The 14,125-nt window shown below is 33.3% G+C and overlaps 1 protein-coding gene across 5 annotated transcripts in view; it reads left to right on the top strand.

Annotated features, from left to right (window-relative positions):
* The window catches only part of Ten-a (Tenascin accessory), a 315,700-nt gene that overhangs the window by 281,870 nt on the left and 19,705 nt on the right, over positions 1 to 14,125 (top strand). For 3 of the 5 annotated variants that reach the window (XM_026635395.2, XM_064217160.1, XM_026635398.2), the window contains one exon: positions 6,638 to 6,885. In XM_026635395.2, the coding sequence (XP_026491180.2) occupies positions 6,638 to 6,885 (248 nt within the window). Of the gene's footprint in view, positions 1 to 525; positions 586 to 6,637; positions 6,886 to 14,125 lie in introns of all 5 variants that reach the window. The other 2 variants (XM_026635396.2, XM_026635397.2) reach the window with 1 other exon arrangement.

The following is a 14,125-nucleotide window of genomic DNA, read 5'->3' on the forward strand; positions in this document are numbered from 1 at the left end:
ACAGACCACACAGGATGGCTCCATTTGTCTAAGATCAACTCCCTGTGAGATAACAAACGTGCAACGCTCTCTGTTCCACGCTACACTTATATAAACACTTAACACACCATACACAAACAAAACAGCGCCCTAACTCACTTTTTTACCACGAAACGCCTTTTCTTTTACCCTTTAGGACTTCGCGGTACCGCGTACTTTGCGTGTCAAGCGCTTTTGTTTGTGTCCGGAAATTCATGCATTTTACCGCAATGTGCAGTTAAAGGAAGATATAAACGCTAGCGGAGAAATGTCTTTTCAGTTTAATTTACGACACGAGACCACTTTAAACATAAAACGAAAAGAAGAAATCTCACGATAGAAGATACGCATTCCCACTAGGTCAGTAATAAACCGAACGCTTTCAATAAGCCAACACATTATGACCTGCGATATAATATTGAAAATACAAAAAACCTTTTAAGACAAGTACCCAAGAAAAAAGCTGCCGACGAAATCTTTCTAATAAAAGTTTTGGTCTTGTCCAAGGTACACGTCATCGGGCGTGACTAACGAATGGCTCGCCCTACAGACCCTAAATTCAGAGTCGTAAGTATCACTGAGCCGACAGCGCCGAGCCAGATATCTACGAAGGTTACCAACATTACCATAACTCTAACCGAAGTTGTGTACGTAATTAGAGACCAATAACACCAAACACACGATATGCATTAATCCCTGTTGATTTGGAAGGGTTGAATTGTCGAGACGTGCATCCCACATTATAACTACCCACGGAATCCTTATAAACTTGAACACATTTTATAGTCCGAACTCCAAAGTAGATATTGTTATAAATAATTACTAACTTTATTATTATTTTTATTGTTATTTTATGTAGGTATTATTAATTAAGAATGATTTCTTGTTTTTTAACATTGGATATGGAAATAGGCGTTTAATAATAATATTCGGATAAAATAATTGATTTTATGACAGGATAACTGATTGTATTTCGTTGTACCCGTGTACAAATTGTTATTTAAATTGTATCCCATTAGTGAACGAACAGTCGTTCAATGTGTAAATTCATTCTACAAGAAATACCAGCTTAACAATTCTATCGATCTGTGGAGGAAAACCAATGACCCAATACCCTATCATTTATTTGCGCCGGTCAACCGTGAAAAACTCGTGCTGCTTTAGTACTAGAAGTAAGTTACTTCAAATAAAGCCACTATGACACAAATGTTTAATGGCGCTAAATTTTACAAGGATTTTTTTTTTACAATTCATTCCTAATGCCCATGTAAGTAGTTTAACATTTTATAAATTGCGGATAGCTTAAATGGTGCGACGTAAAAACGAAATCGAAGCCAACCGTATTTAATTGATAAAATATTACGCATAGAACTGTCCTTTAATAAATTTCACGGACCATGAGTTGAATATGAGAAAAAAATGGTGATGAGGACAAATTCAATATATTTCAATTGAAAAAGGGGCCCTATCTTGTGGGACAGAGCTAATGTACTGCAACCATGAATTCGCGCCCCATTTCTCTCAGCTAGTTACCGGGTCCATTTCTATATTATGCCTTAAAATGAAAAAGCTTAAGAGCTTACGCTTCAATCAAATCTCTTCTTAGTCCTTTTATAAAAGCTAAAATGTCATATCTCTAAGTTACCTCTCCCTACTTACGACTGCACTTTTATTGCATTTTTATTATAATGTTGCTTTCATTTCGAATGTCAAGTTAATTATATATGGGTTATAAAGTTTTACTGCCTAACTTTAAAGTAGCTTTTACAATAATATGAAGAATAAAACAATTTCATAGTTAACATTTTATAACGTATTTATGAAAATAATCGTTCACATAATTCTGTTTTATCTGTGAAGAGTTTATAAGAGGTCATTTTTAAGTTTTTTAGGTAAGTAATTAAATAATGAAGAGATTGAAACATTAAATAATGAAGAGATATGTCAGTAAATTCGCAAATTTAATTAAATTTTTTTTACTCGTCGATAATAGACCATTACTAGTTTCAATATCAGCTTGTAAATTTCTAGATAATAGCTTAAAATTAAATATGCCTAGATAAATATTAATATATATATCAGCCCTTACGAAATCGCTTGTACACAGACATATGTACGTGTAATATATGTCTTTAATGTATATAAGACATCAGTACAACAACATTCGGATTGAATTTGATACGGTAGGTAGTGAGTAGTTAGGGTGGAAATACGATAGATTTTTTCAATCAGGCCTCAACCAAAAAATATTTACAGTATAACCCGAGGCAGCAGGGAGGACAATATTGTAGAAGGAAGCGAGAGCCGCCCGCGGCGGCGGCACGGGCCTTCCGTTTCTTTGTGCCTCTGCCGAAATAATATTGAACTCGGGGTAAAATACGACCGGCCGGGGGCTCGCTTGCGAAACCGTTTTTCCGTTTCGCTGAACAATAGCAGCGTTTAGTTAAGAGCTGCGTTTCGCACTGAGCCAAGACGCCGATGGTTATCTAAAAAATACCATTCCACGCCCATCATTTAAAAATACGTTCCAGGTATTCCTTTGTTTATGATGTCATTTCCATTGAGATTCATAAATGATAGGCTATGAATATGAAGTACTCTTAAATAAAATCTTACAGGTTAAATCGAATCGCTTTCGCCTAGTGCACGCTATTCTTACAAAATCTATTGCCTTTTAAAATTTGCATTTCTTGGCATTACCATAATAATATCTTCAAACGACAACTCCGTAATAAAAGGTTATCGCCGTCGCATACAGGGTCGCCGTTAGGTATGGAAATTGGAAATGCTCGTCCTTCCTAGCCTTAGCGTCGCTTGGCTAATGGAAAATTGTTTATCACTATCAAGTTTCTGCGCGTGAGCACGATTATTTACGTGCGGGTCCCCACAGTCTGCGAATAGACAGTAATTGGCCGGTTATTCAGTATCGCTTCCATTCATTCTGCGGATAATACGGCCCGAGGCGCATTATGAAAACAGCTAGCATGTTAGATAGTGCAGCATCAGATTTTGTATGAATATTACACACTTTTCACTAAATTTAGAAAACGTCGTAAATTGTTAAAGCCACATATTAACCGCTAACACATATTATTCATTTCGTTATATAAAAATAAGATTTTTTTCCTTGCCATGTTTTAAAAGAATACAGAAATAACTCGAACCGAAATACGTTAAAGCATATATGCCGCCAATTTTGTTTAATTAGCTCTTCCGTCGCAAGATTAATTTCTAGGAAAATGATCCCTGCTATATATATCTGTGCGTGCGAACTCACTAGGCGCGAACCGCACTCTCCCATTCATGAATCAACTTCAACGTTACCTAACAGAACCCGAGGCGACTAAAACAAACACAGTGCTATGAGGGTTATTAATAAGAGAAGCGAGTTCAACGATTCCCAGAGTACTGTATTTAAATCCTGACATCTTGCGTTGGATTGCTCAAAATGCGAATTTATTACTCCGTATAACCTACGCATTCAACAAGACCTATATCAGCTGACAAAACTGGAAATTTATGGGTCCATTTATAAAATAGATATGATTTTATACGTGCACTTTATTATATAGATATACTAACGTTATAGACTAATATGTTTTATCGTTGTTAATAATATTCTTTCTGATTAACAAAATTCCTAATTAGTAAGCCGATTTGACGAATGTTTTTAATTATGACAACGGGCGTGATCATAGCGAACCGGTCTTCCAAGCATTCCCGTATAAATACATCTATTTATTAAAATGATTATTTTTATCTTGTTTCATTAACAGATTTCTGTTTCCCGGTGCGACGTATTTCAAGTGTGACATTCCGTCTGGTTACCACATGTATAATGAATGTTTACAATGATTGTATAATGATAGAATTATTATTCTTTTATCAAAAAACACACACACATTTTGGGCTTAATTAATGATCTCAATACTTACTCTCAATAATTACTTATCTGACTGACTCCTTCGTCGATCAGGTGGCAAAACAAACTGCAATTACCGAGACACCACCGGGGCAAAAATTGACCAGGACGACATAACAACATATCGATATCATGGATTCAAATTTCATTGAACAAATCTATATTAATAATTCCGCGCATCGAACCCTATCCAATATTATAGATCGTTATATAATAATGATTTTTGAGTCGATAACATATATCCGCATAATTCGTATTATCGAGATATATCGATATTAAATCCATATAATCCAATGGCATGACAGTTCAACGGGCGTCCATGTTTGACGTTTACGAGTGCGTTCAAAAAGTGTATTCCAAACAATAATTTCGTGCAGGGGAACGGTAATTAGAATTATATTGTTTAAAATTGATATACTTTATGTCAAATTTACCTGTAAAATTACTCGCGTTTAACTTCTGAACAACTCAGATAATTAAGATAAACAAAACCATTATATATAGCCACGATTGGGTTACATCTACGGGTCTCAAATCACCTTACAAATTCACGATCGATACTTCTTACTATTTATGAACTCTCTTTGTATGAAGTTATTCTTAGTTCTTATGCTTTAAAACTTTTATTTTATGCTGTTATTATCTATACGCTATCACAGTGGTTTGTTTTTCTCTCTCAAATAAAATTAAAGTACCTAAAAATATTATTTAGAACAATGCAGAAATCTATGTCTATAGATAAGATATCTTCTTAATGGTTAACACAATAAAACAATTTCAACAATCGACACTGAGATCGCTATTGTATGTTCGCGAATCTGTTATTAATGATCATTATTCAATTGATATAGCAATTACTCTTAAGATTCCTAACGTTGAAACAATATGTTGAGAATAATAAACGACTTATTGTAATAACATTTACATAAACTGTATCTTACAAAACTAGACGCACATAGATTGCATTTTAATTTAATTACAAAGGATAAGATATATATTACATTGAAAAAATTCAAGTTAGTATAAAGCATTATGTTTCTTTTTGAGAAAAACATTCGCCGAGAAATTCGGCGTAATTATATATGGAGCTATCCAGCGCGGCCCTATATTTAAGGGCACGATGCAATAAAAGCACATCGCTGTCCGGTTCATTCCCGCACGACTGTGCAAGATAAATGGACGGTACAGAGCGACCGCGGTGAAGAAGACGCGTTCTCACGGCCCGTGCCTGCATTTTTCTTTTTTTGTTTTATCTGGTTTCCGAGTTAGAGGTCGGCCAGCCTGCTTGAAACTAGAAGTGACCGCTGCACGCGCGATTATAATGATAAAAACTGTGCGACTGTGGCGAGACACGGACGTCTAACGAGTTTCTATCCGTACCTGTCGTGAACACGTACATTTATCGAGTCGCTGACAATATTTTCTATCATTCCTTGGTCTTTTGAAAAAACTTTATTTACCGTTATCTTTGCAATGGAACTTTTGTTTATGATCTATCGGCATCGTTAAACAAAAATACGGGGAGTGTGTAAACTGCAAACTCTCGCTTTAATTAGACACGGCTCTGCGCTGCACAACACCTCATTATTTACCGCTTCATTAAGAGCTCACTCGCGACGAGAGCTTGTCAAAATCCTAACGAACACCCGTCGTTCACTTGACACATCGCGACAATATCCTATAATAGTCACTGACATCAGTTCCTTTAACTGCCTTAGTTTTCCCTCCTTTCATTTACTATAATATGAAACAACGTCAGTCTACGATAGCTGTATAATCAATAATTGATTACACCCAACCCACTCAGCGCTGATTGCATATCACCACATTATTGCTTTAAACAATAATACAGTTCATCTCATTTGGTAATGCGCGGAAATGATGTACTTGCGACGGTAACGGCACCTACGGGGATTACAAACTATAAAAAAGCTAATAACTATTCATGTTAAAAAATCAATTTTGTATACAGTTACAAATGGTCGAGCAACACGAATAGTTTCTGCAATGATTACATAGGTTTTATAACAAACTTTATTTATATTAAGCAGTTGAAATTCAACGTCACTATACACAATTCTAGTTATTTAAGACTTGATAAGTTCATTCGACTCTGAATTATTAAAAAGATAATGCCGTGCAGAGTACGTCGAAACGAATCTTTTGAACGTCACGCTGTGCTCTCGCTAAATTTGGACCAATTACTTCTATTTTTTGCTCATCCCTTTTATCTATAGGTCATTATAATAGCGTCAGTTGGTGGGCGCATTGAACGCGTCGTGACCATATGTTTTAACTCCAGCCTTTAAATTCACTTGACAGCAAGCTTCGGCTAATTGATTAATGGTTTCTTGAGGCGGACATTTCAAATGCCCGATTATAGATTTTTGTCGGCGCAACCCTGATAATGATACGTTTTGATTGCATCAAAAAATTTCACCATATGGCGTGGAACGTTGATTTTAGCTGTAACAGTTGTTTCGTCGTTTAAGTAAATCCGAACAGACGGGTAGATAAAATAAGATGGAACGGTATAATATTTTACCTGTCTTTATTTATAAAACTTAGTTTGTTAGAGCCTTGCGGTATGTACGTATCGAATATATTGGGATCACTTGGATTGGAATACAGTAACCTAAAAAATTAAAAACTGCTTCTAACTCTTACGTATAGTAATGTTATATTTATTTTCAACAGGATGGGCGGTACTGGCATGTCGAGCGGTATGGGCGGTGGAACACTAGGCCATTGTCAGCTTGCAAACCAGCCGCTAGTGATGCCAGTGTTTCCTCTACGAGCCAGTCAGCCCAGCCCAGTACCAGTATACTCCCCTTCTCGCTTCCACATAGACAAGCGATGTCAGCATCGATGCACATGGAAATGCTTAGCCATAGCCATGATATGTGTCTGCGTCATTTTGGCGGCCATGCTCGCCTACTTTATAGGTAAGTTATATATAAACATATATCAATATTAATAATATCCTCATTATAACATTTAGAAAGTTCACATTTTATAGGACCTTTTTTATTCATTCAAGTCGAACGAACGATAAACTTTAGCTAAGCTTACCTAAGCTTATATTAAAATTACTGCTTATAAATGTCTCATCAGGCGTCAATAATAACATCCACATATTAAAAAGACATACATATATACCAAGTAAAAATACCCGCCCTTTCACAACGTACATACCCTTTTTTGTTTTATCAATTTGTAACAATTTGTACCAATTGATTTATTATAAAACTAAACGAAAAAATAAAACACAGATCAAAATTTTTAATATTTAAATCTACAGGTAGGTTTTACGCGAAAAATGAGTATTAAAATACAATTGATTTCACACTATAATCTGCAAAATAGTATCGTAACTATCAACAAGACTTACCTAAAATTTGTATATAGATCGATAAGGTGATGAACCGTTTTATTAAAAAATCTAGAAGCAAAACAAAATTAATCCATTTAAAGATACTGTTATGCAATACATATTTCTTAATCTACATGAAATAACATAAATGGTTAACGATTGTTAAAACAAAACGGACACAATATTATATTTTTAATATATCATCGTTCAGTCCCAGCGGGACATCGTCGACATCGAATTGTTCGTTAGAGAACATTTTATGAACTCTTTGATGATATATTATTTTAATAATGTTGAATTACATATCTTATTCTTAATTAATCGTATATAATATATTTTTTCTCTATAACAAATGAGAAGAACTTACATAAGGAATATGAGTCCAATTATAATTTAAAAAATATATATATTTGAAAACGTTTACTTAGTAATCAAAATCGATGAGAGAACTACACTAGAATCTTATAGAAGTAACTTTTTTAATAGTGTGCATACAATGTCGTTATAAAATTCAATGCTATTATTAATGAAGTTTGGTAGGGTTGTGAGTGACAATTAAACGAAATTGTACAAGGGGCTCTTCACTTTAACGCGGCTCGTGTTGGCAACATTCCTAATGTAACGAACTTTTATTCACACGTAATTGGAAAGCTAATAGTCCAGTGATATGTTGCAGTCGTTCGAGCTATAATTAACAAAAAAAAAGGGGGAAATATTTAAATATAGGTAGGTATTAGGAACACGTGGTAAAGAAATTCTTATGCTACCTGAAACTATATTACGTAATTTAAAGAATATCGGTCTTTTTTATTAAAAAATCAAAGAAATACAATATCGAACTATATTTTAGATTAGTCGTACTTACATTTAAAGCCTACGGCGATGGATTTCCTCCAGTAAGGGACAGATTTAATCTTTTCTGATTGGAAATTTATCCAAAAGGAACGATGGATTACATAATATGTCGCCTTGCGGCTACAATCTGCAGAGAGCGCTGCAAACGCATACATATAAGCATACATACTGCATTGGGCAAATATCTATTTCATTTGGTTTATATTTTTACATATGCTATTCGTGTATAAAATTATTCTGTAATGTAATGAACGGTAACTTTTGACATTTAATAACTTAGTATCAGTTATTGAATGAACATCTAAGATACAATAAAACATCAATACTAAAGTTTAATTTGAATATCTTATTTGGTATGCAAATGGATTGATCAAACATCGCTGTTGCAACAACAGACGTTGACCATTAGTCTTTCATCATTCTTTGTTTAGATCTCCGAACATTCACTGGGAACGTTATAAAAAATAAACAAACATCAGAAAAATATAAATGATGCGCCTAACCTGAGGCAACGCGGTGCGTGCCTCGGGCCCTCACTCCTGTGTTAGCGGGGTTATAAATTATCTTATACTTTCACGTCGCTTATAATTTAACTACGGATATTTTACCCAATCGCAATCTCGGCTTAACTTTGAAACGACGAATAAAAATGTATGCTAAAATATTTCTACATGAATCACAAAGTTGGACTTTTTTTTGAATTCAAAGTTTTTTTTTTACTTAGCATCAAAACAAATTATATTATTGGGTAAAAAGTATTTTTGTAAGCTCTAAAGTATAAATTATTACCACAATTATCTTTGTACGGTTGTTCTGACGTAAAAACACATTAATTACTTGGTGACACGTTCTGATAAATGATTGCAATCGGCGAAATAATTCCAGCTCCTTGATTTACATACTTTAATTTTGTGATTTGTTCTTTTGTGTGTTGCAATGAACAAGAAACAATATCCTAAAAAAAATACAAAATGAAACTTAAAAGCAAACAGTTCTTTGTAACATAAAGAAAGGTCAAATTAGAGATAATTTATACTTTTAAATTTTGTAAAGAATTTACTGTAACGATAAATAATACATGTAAAATATATACAATAAAAATATAATAAAACAAAACACACTTATTCATAGCTGCTGCTCCTTAAAACATTTTGTAACACCAATTAATCGACCGCCTGGAAGTTCTAAGATAAAACTCCTAACCACAAACACATTAAAACATCGCAAAAATAGCATCAAAGTCGAATCGACCGCTAGAGATAACTACATTTAACCTACTTACAGTTCACGCATTAAATTCGACTCTAACTCATGTAAAACTTGAGATATTTTGTGTGATCCCTTAACAAAATAAACATCAAATATTAAATCAAAATAGTTTCTAAGTTAATATGATTATTCGAATATGTAATGATTGATAAATTTAATTACATAAGAATGTATAAGAAAAGAAATATGACATACTTAAGTCCGTCTGTAACAGTTATCATACATGTATGCTACGAGTTTTTACCTAGTTATAACGAATTGAAACAAATAATATGTCGCTGGCTGCAACATGCAATTTATGTTGAAATCACCCTATAATACCGTGTAATATTTCATTTTTATTTCTCTTTATATTATCGTCCCTGGTACACTAGCCGAACACAAAAAGTTATGAGGCTGTCTATAGCAATGTGAGCAGAATGCATTATTAAAAACTTTATATAATAATATCGCTATTGTTCAACATTATATTTATACTTATATCAAATACATCCTTAACGCTGTTAAAAAAGTATATCCGTAGGAATATTCTATCAATATAGTATATATATATATAATCAAAATTATTACTCAATAAAGGTATATTACATTGAGGCGCCAATAAAGTGTGTATAAAACCAATTTCAATTAAACTCGGTCAACAATATTTGAGTTTTGTCTATACTATTGTTATTTATGTGCACGAAACACGCCACGTAAAAGCTTCGACATTACCAATACGTCGATATCAAATAATTACGTCCATTTGATGATTAATGACTTAAAATTGATATAAATGACTCTATACATTTGTGCAGGGAGGAGTAAATTATTTGTATTGTATTTAGTTATAAGGAAAGAGTATATAAACACTTAATTTTCTAGTTTAATGGTAAACTAAAATATATGTACATATTAAATATAGCTGTTTGACGTTTAGTCAAATTTTATTAAATAATAAAGGTTATCTCACGATGTTGATCACGACCGCTACCAACAATAGATATATTTTAAACACAAATTAATTACACGAAAAATAAGCCGGGTTTGAACCCGCAATCTTTAGCTAAGGATCAGAACTACTAATGACTTACATGTTGTATCGAAAAAAAAGAAACGTTTAAATTTTTTAATTGAATTACCAAATTTGCAGAGATTTTGTGTATTCCTTTTTTAATCTACAAAAACACTGTCGGAAACGTATGTCAAGTTAAAACCTTTTTTTTCATGTCATTCAAGCTCAAAGAAATTCTTCTTTTGTAAAATACCATATCCACTTAACAGAAATGCGGACGTGTTTATAGGTGCTTAGTCGAGAGAAAGTCCGAGACTTGACTTGGAGAAAAATAAAACTTACATTTTCTTCGTTTCTTTAAAGTAATGTAATGAACCACCTCAACGTAATATGTTTCAAGTCAATGGGTCTTATCGTATCGGATCTCGCTTTATTTAGATATGCATTAAATTGTAGGGACAGTAGATAAGCCGTGTGTCGCATATTGATGCGCCGGTACCGGTACCTTTAAAGAAATACACGTTTTTTTAATTAAATAACTTATACACCTTCAAATCACCACATTTAGATTTCATCGATATATTCTGTAATCTTATGGGATACCAAAATAATAGAAAAAATGTCGTTCTTATACATTAGGTAGCGGAACTGGTTTCTTTAATCATTCCTTCCTATTAAAAAATCGATTTCATGTGATGTTGAGACATGCATACATTCAGTATAGTGAATTTGTTCCGAAAAATTAATGACTTAAATTAATCATTCTATTTATAACAAAGATATCCTAAAGAAAACCGATGTTTTACGTTATTATATTATAAGTAAATAACAGTCAGCTCTTCTTATAAAGAAGGTTTGGAGTTATTACACCACTACTCGGTGCCAGTTGGTATATACACTTACGGCAGAATATCATCCACCACAGGAATGTTCCCTTACAATATGTTTCCTTTAGCAGTTAAACCTGCAAACTTCAGTTAACTCCACGTGCTCTATTTACTGGGGCACCTGGGCTCGATAACATTGTACATAACATAACGTTTGATAATTTATTGAAATATAGCGGCAATTTTATAATTAGAAAAGGCTAAATAATTACATAATAAAATTTTGTAATTGCTTCGTTAAAGTATTTTTATTACGCGACAGTAGAATTCTGTTCAAGTATGAAAAGTAATTAAATTTTACGACTTAGGTTAAAAAACGATTCAATTACGATCTTAAATTAGTTGACACGTTTTCGTTTTCTTAAAGGATTCTTATAGTCTTTGTCTTTATTATTATTACAATAGTGTTTTATTTAATATCGTTTTCCAACCATTGTTGTCAGCTTTACACATGGGACGTAAAACCTCATTAAAATCTATTCATAAATCTCTCCTCTCATTCCGAATAATCATTTAGTTCCAGGAACACAATAAAAATATTTGTCGAACACGCCTCCCGGCGTTCCGGATATATAGCGAATAAAAAGTGTTCTGTATTTTAATCCGACATAAATCTCCTGGTGTACAGTAGTTTTGCTGGTCTAATAAAAAAATGTGAACCATCTGTTGCACCCTTCATTACGTCCAAGCACGATGAATGTGCACGAATATAGTTGCATCAAGTTTTTAATGTAATTGAAAATTTGAGAACCCTAGCATTTTTTAGTTAAAGTCTCCCTATAACTGTAACTAAACGCTTAAGTAATATACGAAACATTCGATACAACATGCGCCACATTACAGATTTGGTGTCTAAATTTATATACATACATACCTATAACATATTCAATTATTCAAACATGTTTGATAGACAATAATAATACAAGTTCTAAAAAGTACTTATTTAATTAATTTAATTAATATTACATATGCGAAAGTTTGTGTATAATGTTTATTACTCTATATACACATACTCAACCATAGGAACGACTAAAGAAATTATAATCTGAAAAAATTTAGTATAGAAATCAGTTATGCAGCGACCATTTTTTTTAATTATCAATACATTTCTGTATTATAAGTAGCGCTCAGCGAAGCAGGTACATACAAGTTACAATGTATACAAGTCGACTGAATCCTTCCCTTTGATTAAAAAAATGCTATCTTCTATTGTTCTATTGTTGTCTACTCTAACTACTGAATAGGTAAAATAAACCGAACTCTTAGTACAACTTAAGAACCTCACAATGTCAACTTACGTTTCTTTAAGGAATGCCCAAACCTGTATTGATATTTGCAATACAGGTTTAATGATCCCACGATTTTTAGTTTAAAATAAGCCCATTTTATCACTAATTATCAGTTTTTGACAACTAAAGGCATACTAATATTTCATCTCTTTTTGAAATTATTTTTTGCAAAAAAGATATATAAAAGTTGGTGTATAAACGTGTATAAATATGAAAACTTTTTTCAACTAAATTTTCGATTAAATTTGCACTTGGCAGAGATAGATTTGTTCTTGTCCACACTTCTTAAAATAGGGCAAACAAGACCTCGACCCTCCGTGAATGTGGATCATATTTACACTAGAAAAGGACGCTATTATGATGTGTCTTATATAATGGAAAGAGATAGGGTGACGCACACGGAGCGGAAGATTTATCACGTGACTAATACCGAGTCAGTGCGACGGCGCGGCTGTATCCCTCGGGACTCTATCAAACGAGTTTGCTCCCCCATCACACGATGCAATCTATGCTGAATCGTATTACAATAAATTGTATTAACTCGAAAAATAGTATAGATAGCAAACATCGTCCATCTGTACACAATCGTCTCGTGCATCGCTCAGACGTATTCAACGACCCTCTATTTCCTCAGCGCCGGTCTATGACTACAATTTATAGATTTTACGAGGGATCATCGGGAAAAGACGCCACTTACCACATTGCAATGTATCATTTTTGTGAGAGGAAATTACGTCATCTACACTTCCACGAGTGTATGTAGCTCAATGTTGTTAGTAGTTTTTATTGGGTTCACTTCAAAATTCTTTTGTATGTATTAAATGTAACATATTCATTGTAAAATAAATATTTTATACAGTTCTCCTAGCAGCTTCGATATAAAAATCAATAAGATTTATCATTCGGGCCATGAATATAAAGTACTAATTTATCCGGAGATCATTGTGGTGATAAGGCTTATTGTCGTTAACTATCGACCCTCACCCAGTTGAAGTAAATTGTCCAATTGAGAACCCAAATAGCCAAATGGCGTCAATGCATCGCGATGCTTATCTCATCGAATCTATGAGATAAATCAAATGACAAGGGATGATGATAACCTAATTACTGTGATAAATAAATGTACTGTTGAATATTATATTAGATATACTCGAAAAAAAAAATCTCATCTCTCTTCTTCCTTTTTTAAAAAGCTTTTGGTAATATGCATCTATAACAAAATGTAAATAGTAATCAATTAAGCTGATTCCGTCTTGGCATTGCGTCAATTAAACCGTATGAGGATTGACACATGGCTTTTATTTGAGGCGGTGTAACCAGATCCCCGCTTGCGCGCACGTTCCAAAACAAAATAAACATTGCATCTTTAATGGGGCAGCAAATCCCGATTCAACAATTCCCGGTCGCTTGTAAGCTACATACAAAACTAATAAATATATCCAATCGATTATATTTACACAAAGCAAAACGTTGTTCTTTTTACGCTACTGTTGGATTTGAAAATAGGAATAATGAAAC

Source organism: Vanessa tameamea, chromosome 3, assembly GCF_037043105.1.
Source record: "Vanessa tameamea isolate UH-Manoa-2023 chromosome 3, ilVanTame1 primary haplotype, whole genome shotgun sequence".
In the NCBI taxonomy this organism is placed as follows: Eukaryota; Metazoa; Arthropoda; class Insecta; order Lepidoptera; family Nymphalidae; genus Vanessa; species Vanessa tameamea.